This window comes from Sorex fumeus, unplaced genomic scaffold (assembly GCF_029834395.1).
Source record: "Sorex fumeus unplaced genomic scaffold, SorFum_2.1 ptg000047l, whole genome shotgun sequence".
NCBI classification, from domain to species: domain Eukaryota; kingdom Metazoa; phylum Chordata; class Mammalia; order Eulipotyphla; family Soricidae; genus Sorex; species Sorex fumeus.
The window spans coordinates 174,691-187,610 of NW_026606104.1; the positions used below are offsets into that span (position 1 = coordinate 174,691).

The window sequence follows — 12,920 nt, forward strand, 5'->3', positions numbered from 1 at the left end:
GAAGGCTGCCCTCGTCCCAGTCAGGGGACAGGCCGGCGGGATGGCCCGGCAGTGGGAGAAGCCGTCAGCTCACAGATAATCCGGGAGCAGGCTCCGGGGTGCCCATCCATATTCATTATGTGTGAAGCGGGCGGTTGTAGAGTTCGCTTTCTCTTCATTTAGCTGTCACTGGACAAAAAAATATGAGCTGTGGGCAGATGCCCTGGATGGGAGCCAGTAGCTGGGCTCTGGCCTCCCTGTGCCCTCCCCGCCCCCCTCGGACCGCCTCTCCCACTGGTCCGACCCTCCTCTCCGCACCCCCTCATGCTTCCTTTGCTCGGGCCTCCACAGACCCTCCAGCAGGTCTCTCCCTCTGTAACAGACTTGACGACTCAAGAACTAATGCACCCCCGCCCCCGAGTGCCGGGATAGTAGGTCCAGCGTTTCGTTGCCCAGTCCCCAGGCGAGGAACTCCTGGGTGCAGTGAACCTGGAATTAGAAGCCAGGGCTGGCTTCCTGGTCATTTGGTTTTGCTTTTAGGTCTCACCCAGCGGCCCTCAGGGGTTACTCCTGGCTCAGCACTCAGGGATCACTCCTGGTGAGGCTTGCAGGACCTGATGGGGAACCGGGGATCGAACCACATTCGACTGTGCTAGGCTTGGGGCCTTAATCCTTGTCCTATCTCTGGCCCTCATGAGTTTTTATTGTTTAGAGTTTGGAGGGTCTTTTGTTTGGGGGCCACCCCGGCTCCATGCTCAGGGGTCATTCCTGGCGGTGTCCGGGGGAGCATACAGTACAGGAAATGGGACCCAAACGTTCTGCATGCCATGCATGTGCCCCAGGTCTTGGCACCATCTCCCGGTGCCCACACTCGGTCTTGACCAATGTGGAAGGGTCTTCGCCTGGCACTTCCCATCCCATCACACAGCAAGGGCTCACGCTGGAGCCTGGTCGGGCTGGGAGGGAACTGACTGATGGGAAGGGCAGACAGGAGCCTGCCTGTCACGGGACAGCGGCAAGGGCTTGGTTGCAGGCTGGCTCCTTGGCCTGGAAGAGGAGGTCGGGTGGGGCGGCTGAGCCGCAAATGTGGTTGTGTTTATGGGGAGGGACAAGCCTGATTTTTTTTTCCCCCGTCTTCCTGGCTGCAGAGATAAGGCAGAAAGTGGGGGTGCAGGCTAGCATGTACTCTGAAACCACAAGAAAGGAGTCCTGGCTTTTGTCTCTGCCCCACAGACTCGGGGTTGTCTGGGGGAAGCAACGGCCCCACCCCCTCCATTCTGGGTTCCAGTGCAGCAGGCTCTCACACAGAGCCCTCGATGGGCCCCCAGCCTTCCATCCCACCTTCCGCCAACGGTCTGTTCAGTCTCCATCTCCGCTTGCCCACTCTCCTCCATCTCCAACTTTCCCTTCCTCGAGCCCTTGTTGTCCCAGCCGCCCTGCACCAGACTGCACCAGACCTTGAAGCAGGGCACCTTCCTGACCTCCAGGGCTCCTGCTGGCCTGGGGGGAGGGGACCTGCGAAGACAAGCTTACCCCTGCTACAGCCTGACACTCTTCACCGGTCTGGAAAACAGTGCCACCTTTATTTTGTTGGGCAGCAGTGAATTTTTTTTTTGATTCATTTGGTTTTTGGTTGGTCTTTACAGAAATGGGTTCAGAATCTCAGGGACTCCGTCTGTGGAACTCTTTTATTCTTAGCAGCTTCCAATGGATTAGCTGCGGAGGCCTATAGTTTGAACAATGTAGCTCTGGCCTGATCCCATGGAAAAGAGTCGAACTACGTGGTGGTTCTGGTGGAATCTCCGCCCCTTGGAGGGGGCAGATGACTCCATAGCACACTCAGGGTGGGAGCACAGGGCAGGAGGGTGGCTAAAGCAGAGGACAGGGCCACCACCTTTCACACCCCTTGCTGTCCCCAGCCCACCGGGTGCATGCCCCCTGGCGGCAACCAGGAGAAGTGTGAGCTTAGGCGATCCGTGAGCTTCAGACACGGGCACTCGGCTGGTTCAAGTGTCCTCTCATTTTCCTGAGTTCCCTCCGTGAGGAGCCCATTCAGCTGTGTCAGTTAAGCCTGGATGAAGCCTGGAGGAAGGTGGCGGCCTTCCCCCAGCCCAGAGCTGGGTGAGAGGACCAGTGTGCGGTAGGAATGCTTTGAAGCCCCCTTGCTGCTAGGCAGCCCCGCCTTTCTCTGCGGCTGGATGCCGGTGGGAGGTGGAGGGTCCCTGCTGTTCCGCCCGGGCCTCCAGGAACCATCTGGGGCTGGGAGGCAGAGGTGTGTTCCGATGCTCTCTGGCATCCAGGCAGGGGTACAGCGGGAGCAGTGGGGGGGCGGGGGCGGGGGTAAGTAGCTTGGTCCCAGAGCCCACCCCGCCGCTCACGTGGTCCAGTTCAGCAGGCTGGGTGGCTCCTTGGGCTTCACCCTGAGTGAGACGAGGCTGGGAGACTTATAGTCGCTGTCCGGGGAGGGCTCAAAGCTGTGGCCACTCAGGGCAGGGGAAAAGCCATGGAGGGAGTAGACGCCGGGATGGGCTCGGGGCGACGCTGGCACCCCCATGAAGCCAGCCACGTTGCCATGAGAGTGAGAGTACGGAGACATGCACGGGGAGGGGATGCCCTCTGGAGACATGAGGCAAGGCCCCCCGGGACTCCCAGAGCCAGGGCCGGCCCACAGGGAGTTCTGCAGCTGTGAGGGAGAGAGGGAAGCCCATGAGTGCCCCTGAGGCCTTCTGCCCTTTGACTCCAGAAACTTTCCCAGAAGCCTCCCCGTGCCTAGGTCTGAAGCTCCCCACTTTCTATGCCCACCAACGGTGGTATGTTAGGAAGCCCCTGTCTGCTACCCGTGAGCACCTTTGTTAGCCAACAGGGGTGGACGTGATACTGCCAGGGGCAGCAGGATCTGATGCCAGTGCAGTCGGATGCGGGGTGGGGGCGGGGGGGTGTGTCTCACCTGGGGGTGGCTGTCAGTGCGGGGCAGCACAGAGATGTCGTAGGCCGACGTGAAGGGATTCCGCCCCTCCTGGACCTTACCGTACCGCTCACGCTTTCGCCACTTGGCTCTGCGGTTCTGGAACCACACCTGCCGGCAGAGAGAGGTTACGGCATCCCTCAGGGGATACTGGCTCTGGGTGGCAAGGTCTTGGACTCTTCGTAGCTCTGAGCTAAGGGGTGACCCCTGGTGGCGGGGCAGGGGATGGAACCCGGGTTGGTGCCATATCTGCAAGCCCAAGGCAAGTACCCCAACTCCTGCACTTACCCGCCAATGCGCTGGAGGATCTTGAATCACGGGAACTTAAAAATCTATTTTCAGGGCCCAGAGAGCTTGGGAGGGGCCGAGAGGGTTTATGGGCCCCATGACACCTCCCGGCTGCTTCCCCCGACCTCCCCAGGCTGAGTCACGTCCTCTGGCTTTCCAGCCAGGCCGGGCCCTGTTGGGGTCTGTGAAACTTAGGGGATCCTGGCAACTTCCTCCTGGGAAGAAGGAGGACCCCGCTGTCCCCTTTCTCTGCCCAACGCCCGTGTGGCATCGAAGGGCTGAATGGTCTGCTCCGATCTTCCCACAGAACCACGGGGGGTCTCCAGACAGTCCTCCTCATCGCCAGTCCATAGCACCTTCTTCTTTCCTTTTCACTGTTCCCCAGTTTGTCCAGGACACACCCTGCTGCCTTGTGGCCCCCCGCTTTCTCCTAGGAGCCTGCCTGCACCCCCAAGCCCAGCCTCCCCAAGAGTCCCCAAATGCCTCTGCCTCTCATGGCACTCGCCACCTCTCACACGGCCATCTGATTCCCAGGGTCTCTGCCGTTTGTGTGCAAGCACTCGGCTGTCTGTGCTGCACGTGTACCTGTCGGCCTTGGTGTATGCGCAATGCCTGTGACATCCGTGCGTGTTGCTGCATGCGGTTTGTGGTTTCATCATTCAATAATGGCCTTTTAATAACTCAGTGTCTGGTCTGTAGGAGGAAGCCTGTCTGCAGAGGCCGGGGGAATAGAATGGGGGATTTGGGACGGTAGTGGAGGGAAGCGGGCACTCTGGTGGGGGGATGGTGCGGAAATGTTTTATGTATGAAACCCCGCCATGATCATTATTATAAATCACTATGCCTAAAATAAAAATTTAAATGAAAGAGTAAACAAACATGCTAGGCTCCAGGAGACACTATGGAAGCCAAACTAAACCAAGCCAGACAATACACCTGCTTTCCAGGGGTGTATTAGGGAGTTGGGACAGTAGGACATGTGTGCGTGCACCCCCCCAACACACACACACACACACACACACACACACACACGCACACCTGTGGCTGTCCCTAGTCAGGCAGGCAGCAGGGACCTGATGTAGAAGAGGGGGACCTGCCCACTCCCTCAGCCTCCCGAGCAGGCCTGCCCAGGCGGGGAGGAAGAGCACTGCCACTTACCCAGCTGCCTGGTCCATTTCCTCTGTTCTCTGTCCCCTGTCAGCAGGTAGAGGAGCCTGGGACCAGTCAAGCCAAACACTCGCCAGCTACCCACTGCCCGCTCAGAGCTCCGGACCCTGCACCTGCCCATGTGGGCCTGTCTTAGTCCCTCTTTGGGATGGGCCTCTGACAGAGGAAACACCCTGACTCTAGGGCAGCTTCTGGTGATGCCCCCATCCCACCAGAGTCTGAAGGCCTAGGAGACGGGGGTACGCTCCCCTGGGCACAGCTGTCCAGCGCCCCTCACCCTGGTAGTGTCGGGGGTCACCAGCTCAGGCCTGCACCTTATGTAATGGGGGGGGGGGGGGTCTTGAATGCACCCTGATGGGCCAGGAAGCAGTAGGACATGCTGGCAGCAGTAAGCTCAGGCTGCTACCTGAACACAGCTCAGCAGAGAAGGGGGAAGAGCCCCAGACCCCAGACCCAGGCTGAGCTTAGCTGTGGCCACCTCTGTGGAATGGCTGTGTGCCTGCCACGAGTTCAGCCAGCGTCGTGGCCTTCCCATGGAGTTCCCAGAGGCAACCATGGCACAGGCATGAGCTTGGCGGCAGGAATGGGGAGAAACTCTTCTTCTTCCAGGTCACCTCAGAAGCCCAAGTGGGGCCCTCTGCCCATGCCTGGTGCTTGCACACTTGTGCCAAGCATGTTCCCTCCCACTCTCCCCCCCAGACTCTAGCTTGCCCCACCCCACCCCTTCCTGGGTCCCAACCTGCCTCAGCGCCTTCCCTTCCTGCTCTGGCTGCAAATCCCCTTCACAGCCAGCGAGTGGAGTGTGGCACACCGGCCTGGGGCAGGGAACCGGGGTGGGCACTGGGCAGGCCACTCTGCTCAGCACCAGGGCCCAGTTTCTGGGTGGTGGAGGAGCGGGAGGGTCCATGCACGGGGTACCCTCACCTGGACGCGGGCCTCGGTTAGGTCTGTGCGCAAAGCCAGCTGCTCCCGGGCATACACATCAGGGTAGTGGGTTTTCTGGAAAACTTTCTCCAGTTCCTCCAGCTGGAACGTGCTGAAGGTTGTGCGGTTCCGGCGCTTCTTGCTCTTGTTCTTGGCCAACTCCATGGAGTCGGGGAGCCCCGGTGACAAGGGAACACGCAAGCTGGCCAGGCAAGGGCCCGGGGAGCCCTGCAAGTTTGAGGGTCCGTCCCTGGGGCCCCCTCGGCAGTCCAAGGGCAGCTGGGGGAAGCTGGCAGCTTTGGTGGCCTTCTCCTCCGCTGCAATGGAAAACATAGAAAGGAGGATGGGAGCAGAACCAGGGGGTTTTGTGGGTGGAATGGAGGGAGGGGAGAGGCTGCCGCCTCCGCCCCGCCCCCCCTCCTCACAGCCACCCTGCATGGAAGCCTGCCTGCTGCTGCGCCTCCAGCCGGGGAGGGGGCCCTGGGGAGCCCTGTGCTCTGTGGTCTGGGCGGATCCTCCGGGCCAGGCCAGAGGGGGGCTCATTTCGGGGAAGCGCTTGCTCTGTGGTGGAGCATCCCCCAGGGTGTGGAGGTGCCAGGATTGGCGCCACCAGGCAGGGCCAAGTTCAGAGGTGGGGGTGGTGATGAAGGCAGTGGCTGCCCACACCCGCCCCTGCCAGGATGTGCCAGTCTGTCCCCACTCTGCAGGCCTTGGTTGGTTCCCACGTTCCTGCAACCACATGTGTGTGTCCAGGCCCCTCTGGTGGGTCCTGTTGGGCCTCACTCTCTGAACCCCGGGTCTCAGGCCAGGTCAGATCCCCTTCCCCAAACCTAAGGCATGAGGTTTGAGGCAGGATGGGGCAAAGCAGCTTCTGATAGCAGTGGTCTGGTGCTCCCCAATATTGTGGAAGAGCGGCTGGGCATGGGAGGGGCCCCTTCCTTCCTCACAGCTTCACACCCCCTGCCTACTCTGGGAGTTTCTGACAGATCCCTGGCACCCCCATCTTAGGGTTGGGGACCCGTTCCCAGCAGCCCAGCAGCCCACCCGAGGAGCTTCCTCTCAGAAGGGGGTGGAACTCTGCCGCAGGCAGGCATGGGGGGGGGAGGGGAGGCAGTGGTGAAAGTAGGTCACCCTGAATGCTCCCTGCCCGGCCCGGTCCCTCTGGGAGCACCCCCAGCAGCCTCAGCATGAAATCTGTTCTCGACAGTTAGCTGGGGCAGCAGCATGGACGCCAGGAAGACGCCCACTCCCCTCCCTCCTCAGTGGGGGCCTGGCCCTCAGGATGCTCTAGTTGGCACCAAGACCTTGTGGTGTTAGGATCCAGCAGGGACCCACAGGCGGGTGAGCGGCCGGGTCCCCCACCTGTCTGTGCTGTGGAGGACAAGAGGGCAAGGGGGGTCTCATCTGAGGGGGGGGGTCAGTGACCTCCCAGGAAAATCCAAGCTCTGTACTAAGGTCCTTAGTTGGGGCAATCTGGGGGAGTCTGGGGAGGGGGGGCCCTGGGGGCAGCAGGCGGTCACCAGAAGGCTTCCAGTCCCCGACTTCCATTCTCCCTTGACACATTTTGGTTCTGGAGGTACTTTCATGTAGTGGGAGCTTAGGACAAAGGGCTCTTGGAAATGGAACTGAGAACTGAGACCCCCCGGGACTCTGGAATGTTCCCATACCCTGCAAGGCTGTGGGGTTGGGCTCCTGGGGCCTGAGAGAAGTCCCGTGGGACTCTGGGCAGAAAAAGGGTCAGAATGAGTCCTGGACGGGGTCTCAGGGAGCACCCAGATCACGGCAGATGATTCCCCCAAAATCAGAATGGGGATCCCAAAAGGGTCTGTCCAGAGGAAGTGGGGTCTGGAGCTGAGGCTCCCGACTTTCCTTCCTCATCAGAAACCTCCTCATAAACCGACTGGACGAACTGAAGCAGCTGGGGACTTCTGAGTGCAGCTGCCCACCCTCAGCCTCCTCAGAGGTCCAAACCTTCGTCTCCAGCTGCCTGGGAGCAGACAAAGGCTCCTCTGGGTCATTGCCTCCACCCGGAGAACTCCGAAGGGACAAAGGGACGGCGGCATTTTCCTTTTGGGGGACAGAGGTGTACCTCCAAGAATGCCGGGAGAAGGAGGTGGGACAAATGAGGGGCACCCCTGGCGGGGTCAGGAAGGATTGGCCGGCCGCGGAACCGAATTTGGAAGAGAAAGATGTTCTTCGTGGTGGGACGGGAGTGGGAGACCCGCGCACCTGGAGGTGCCGGGGTGGCTAAGGGGTAGTGCATAGGTGGCTGGGGCTCTTGCCCGTGACCGGCTCAACCGCGGTGCCTGAAAGTCATGAGCTCAGCCCGGACCTAGGAGGCGGCGGCACGGCTCTACCTGACGCGGTTCTCACACCCCAACGCACTTCCCCATCCAGAAAAGGCTGCCGAGCACTGCGGCCGGGCGCGGTCCTGACCGACCCGACAGACCCCGCCGAGCGCGTGGATCTCCGGGCTCCGCGAACTGGCCGGCACAGAGACGCCGCGTGTCGGTTGCAGCGATGCCGGGTCTCGAGGCCCCGGGCAGACGCACAGAACTCGAGTCGTCGCTCAGAGGGCCACGGTTCCGGTGCGCGCGTTTGCGCGGCCTTTCCCGGAGTCCGTCGGACCCTTTTCGGCCGTCTGAGAGCTGCGCCCGCATCCAGGGGGCGGCCACCGGTAGAGCTCGAAGGCACGGCCGTGCGCTTTCGCGGCCCGCAGCGCAGCCCCGAGCGGAGCGCACGCGGACGGTCCGCGCCGTCCGCACGCGGCGGGGCTCCGGGGCTGCGTGCGGCGCTCTGGAAGCGCGCGGAGCTTCGGGGGGCCTCAGCAAAGATCGTGCTGCAGCTGGGGCGCAGCTGCGTGCTCACTGGTCTAAACTGGAACCGCCCTGGGTCCGTTATTTTAAAAGAGAAATAAGGCGGGTTCCCCCCTTGGCTCGCTACTTTCTACCACGGGCTGAGCGTCGGTCCCGGGGACAGCTGCGCCGCGCACTGCACCGAGGCCCTCTGCAGGGGTGACCTCCCGCCCGCTGTGCAGCCTCTGCCCTCCGCACATAGATGAACCACTGCGTCCCTTTTGCGTAGGGTCTTTGCTCACAAGCGGCGGTGCTCGGGGTTTACTTCTGGCTCCGCTATGGATCACTCCTAGAGATGCTGGGGTCCGGGGGGAATCATACGTGGTGCCAGGGATAGAACTGGGGTCGGTTGTGTGCAAGGCAAATCCCTTGGACCCCGGTACTATCTCTCCTGCCCTCAAGTCTAATCGTTCATTTCTTTCTATTCATTTTCTGTTGCATTCTGCATTTTCCTCCTCTTTTAGGAAGTCCCCGGTTCCCCTTTCGTTTTGCCTGCCCTTTCTTTCCCGTTCTTTGCCGCTTTCTCCGTTTACCCGCTTCATCCGATCCTCTGCTCACTTCTTAACTTTTTCGTTCGTTCATTGGCTAGACGCCGTCCGGCTCTGCCCAGCTCGCCAACCTGCCCTTTCACCTCTGGCCTCTCACCGCCCTTGTTTTCGGTCCAGCGTCCTTCTCCCTCCGTTTCGTAGCCGCTGGCGCTCTTGGCGTTTCTTCCGATACTTTTCGTTCTCGACGATCGATCCTCGTTCAGCGCTGCCGGGTCGCTCACGGCCGCGGGGCGCGCTCCAAGGCTGGGAGTCAGTGCGCGCTGCGTGCGGGCCGCGGCGCGCCTTGTCAGGGCTGGGCCTGCCCGACGCGGCGGCGTTCGGAGCCGTCCCGGGTACCTGTGCCCGGCAGTGCTCAGGGCGTTGCGCGGCCGCCGCCGTCTGGCGGGGCTCAGAGGAGCCAGGCCAACTGCTTCTCATTAAGTCTCAACTGTGGTTTTTATCAGAAGAGCCTCCTTTAAAGGGCTCAGACACGCAGCTCCGCGGACTCTCTCATTTCCTCCGCTGACCCCCACACACCTCCCCGCCCTCCCCTCCACATTCTCACCGCCCGGCTGGGCGAAGGCCGGGGCTGCGGGGCGGCTCTGCGGAGGCCCGCGAGGCGCCGGCGGGGCGGAGGCGGCTGGGGAGCCTGTGCCCGAGCGCCCCGCTGCCCGCCCGGGCTGCGGGATGGAGCGGCCCGGTTTAGGGAGGGCGCGGGTGCCGGTTTCCCGCAGCTCCTCCAGTGCAGCGGCTGGCGCTGCGGCTGCGTCCCGGGAGTCCCGGGCACCCCGGGGCTTTAGGTCCGGGCGGGCAACTCCTGGTGGACCCGCGGGGACGTAGCAGCCGGGAAGCCCGGACGTGGAGAAGGCGGCCGTCGCCGCGCCTACAGACGGGGAGGCCAGGTCAGTCTGAGAAATAAGAGAACAGTTACCCGGCATCGGCCTGCCCCGTGCCCTGCACGCAGGCAACGCCCTGCCCACCGAGCCCGGGCCTGGGGGCCGGGGGCCGCCGCCGGCCAGGCCGCAGCCCTCGGCGGTGCCCGGCGTGGCTACCCGCGGGCGCCACACACAAAAGCCGCCCCTCTGCCGTGGGACGCGGGGCCGGGGGCTCAGTGCGGTGCGGTGGGCCCGGCCCGGGGCTCGGTGGCCGTCCCGCCTCCGCTCCCGCCCCGCTCGATCTCTCCTCCCCAGCGCCCGCCGCCCGCGGCCCCTGCGCGCCGCGGGGTACGGGCCGCCCGGCTCGGCCCCTGGTCCATCGGCCTGAACCGGCGACGGCCGGGCTCGACGGAGCCGCCTCGAGGGCCTCGAGGGCGAGACGGGAGTGGAGGCCCGCGCGGGCCCGGGGAACGCCGGCGAGCGGGTCCCGGCTGCGTCCCGCGCCCCGTGCCCCGCGTTACCTTCCGCGGGTCCTTCGTAGAAGTGGCCGCCGTTGAGCGCCGGGCCGGCCCCGAGGACCTGCAGGTACTTGGCGGGCGGCTTGGCCGGCTCCGGGAGGAAGGGCTCCAGGGGCCCGCAGGCCGGAAAGCGGGTCAGCCGCGGGCCGCGGGGAGGTGCGGGGTGCAGGTGGGGCGCGGCGCTGGGGGTCCCTGGGGCGCCTGGAGACTCTTCCCCCGCGGCTGTGTAGGGGCTGGGCCCGGGCCCCACCGTGAAGGGCGCGCAGCGCTCGGGGTCCATGCCGACTCGGGGCTCACAGGCCGCCGGGGCTCCGGGGCTCGCGTTGCCCGCGCGGCCTGTGAGCGCCCGCCAAGGGGGAGGGACCTGGGCGCGGGGGCGCGGAGCCCCCGGGAGCGGCGCGCGCCGCGGGGGGCGGGGGACAGGGGAGGGGGCCTTGCCTCTGACTTAATGCTGGAACCATCCACGTCACGTGCGCCCCGCGCCGGTTAACCCCTCGGAGCCCGGGAGCCCCCTGAATCACCCCTTCCCTTATCCCATGCCTTTAGAGATCAGGGTCCCTTTTGTCTGCCCGTTTTGGGGAGCCCCTTGTTCGGAGCAGCCTCCTGGCATCCAGCCTACAGGCTCTTGCGCCTAGATGGGGAGAGACCATTGGAGGAGGGGGACTTATGAAGAGTCCTCCCTTCAGTACACCCCAAAATACTTAGGCCTGGTCTCCAGACATCATCCTGGATTGCGGGTCGGGGTGGTCGGACTAGTGTGGGACTTGCCTTCACCCTGCTGCGGGCAGGCAGAGGACGTTGGCCCTTAGCTGGAAAATCTTTGCTTCTCCCAGGGAGAGGGCACTGGGCTTGGAACAGTTCAGGGCTCCGGTTTGGACAGGGCGGGCGAGCGCTGGGCCCAGGCGCTGTGGATCAGCAGTAGGTCCTTGCGCTTCTTACCGTGCCCATTTGATGCACTGAGTCCATCTCATTTCCCCCAGGGTTCCAGAGCAGACTGGAAGACTGGAAGCCACGGGCGTGGGAGGGCCCTGCACAGTCCTGCAGGGACTGCCGTGGGAGCAGGTGGACTAAAATAAAAAACGTGGAAGGTTTTTGCCTTTCAATCCGGCAGGAAGGGGGCAAATGTCCTGTTGGTGTCTGGGGACCTGGGACCCCTGCAGAGGCACCGTCTGGTTTCAGATCTCAGGACTGCTGCCACCTGCTGCCATTTCAGAGGGAGGAGAGCACTGGACTCCCCAGGCAAAGGAAGCAGAGAATCGGGTGGCAGCTTGATTTTTCTGCCAATAGAGTCCAGAGTATACAGGGGTCAAGGTACTTGCTTGCCTGGCACGTGGTCAATCATGGCTCCATCCTGGCACCCTGTATGGCCCTGAGCAACTCCCTGCGCACTGTGGGGTGTGCCCCCAGACAAACAAAAAAAATGCGGCTGCAGAAATGTCTCAAAGACTGAGCACACGCTTTGTACGCTGGAGCCCCAGGCTCAATTTCCAGGACCACATGGTCTACAATCACCAACCGAGTGACACCCCCAAGTACAGAGCCAGGAGTAAGCCCTGAGCACAATTGGTATGACCTCTAAACCAAAAATAAATGAGTAGATGGATAAAAGAATTCCCAAAAAGAGAAGCAGCCAATGTCTGCCTAAGCCTTGGGGGAAAATAGCCAAGGTGCTGCTGCTTCTGTGGACTGTGGGGTTTCTGCAGCGAACCATTGTTTAATTCTCAGTGCCCCAGAAGTGAGTGGGAAGAGCTGGGAGGTGGACATCATTTGTATTTCATTTGAATTCTCAATTTTTAAAGGAATCTGAGAGGTCTGGTGTGAACACCTCCCTCTTCCGCTGGGGGCTTAAAGGGGGTTTCTTGGCTGTCCTCAGCCCAGGCTGGGCTGTAAATCAAGGGCAAACAGGAACCAGAAGCCTTGCATCTCACAAGCAGTCATTAAGCCGTTATTAAACGTACCGTCACTTCTCTGAAGCATTATTGGTTTAAACACCACACTGGAGGCATTATGGCCATTAGGGCCCCTAATCACAGACTGCAGATGGCCAACAGGGAACACCTGGGCTTGATATTTCTAGCCAAGACGGAGACTCCGCTCAGAATTAAGCTTCCTCTCTGGCCTCACCAGGGAGACCCATTTCCCAGGATCTAGTTGATCTAAGCTCAGGGCAATGGACTTATTTAGATCCCCCCTCTTTTTTTTTAAATCCATGAATAAGGGTTTTCTGTAGAAACCTTTTCTGTCATTGGAACACGGTTGTGGGTGTTGTTGACCTTTTAGGAGGATTGTTAGTGTCAGTTCAGGAGACCAATTCCTTTCAGAAAGTTATCAAGCAGCTGACTTTGTAGCTGGTAGAAATAAGAGGACTAGAGTACTACAGAGTACTACAGGTAATGTGCTTCCCTTGCTTGAGGCTGGTCCTAGTTTGATCCCCTGCACTTCAAGTAGTTTGTAAGCCTGTCCTGGAGAGATCCTTGAGCTCAGAATCAGGCGTGTACACTGTCAGGTGTGTCCCCAAAACAAAACAAAAGAAAAGAAGAGGAGGAGAAAAAAAGAAGGTGTGAAAGCACAGTGAGTAAGCACATTCCCATCCCAACCCATGCTTGATCCTCGAAGTCTTGAGATCTCCTGAATCCATTATGAGTGATCCCTGAGCAGAGAGCTGGGAATAAGCCCCAAGCACCATCACACCAAAACAAAACAAACAGATTCCCTCCGCCCCCAAACAAAACACCAACAAAAAACATGTCATAAAGAAGTTGCTACCAATGGTTTGATTAGGGCAGCCTGACTTAAATGCATCTGTTTTTCCCTAAGTGATA

The 12,920-nt window shown here is 61.3% G+C and overlaps 1 protein-coding gene across 2 annotated transcripts; it reads right to left on the reverse strand.

Moving 5' to 3' along the window:
* Nucleotides 1-2,087: 2,087 nt before the first annotated feature.
* Nucleotides 2,088-10,398, reverse strand: ALX3 (ALX homeobox 3). Of its 2 annotated transcripts, none has more exons than XM_056123234.1 (4): nucleotides 10,102-10,398; nucleotides 5,324-5,640; nucleotides 2,927-3,055; nucleotides 2,088-2,399 (listed from the first exon to the last, which is right to left on the reverse strand). In XM_056123234.1, exons 1-4 carry the CDS (start codon nucleotides 10,376-10,378, stop codon nucleotides 2,148-2,150), a joined length of 975 nt encoding a protein of 324 aa, XP_055979209.1. In that variant the 5' UTR covers nucleotides 10,379-10,398; the 3' UTR covers nucleotides 2,088-2,147. The 2 variants fall into 2 exon arrangements, with proteins under 2 accessions (XP_055979209.1, XP_055979208.1); XM_056123233.1 differs by having other exon boundaries at nucleotides 2,242-2,662.
* Nucleotides 10,399-12,920: the final 2,522 nt, after the last annotated feature.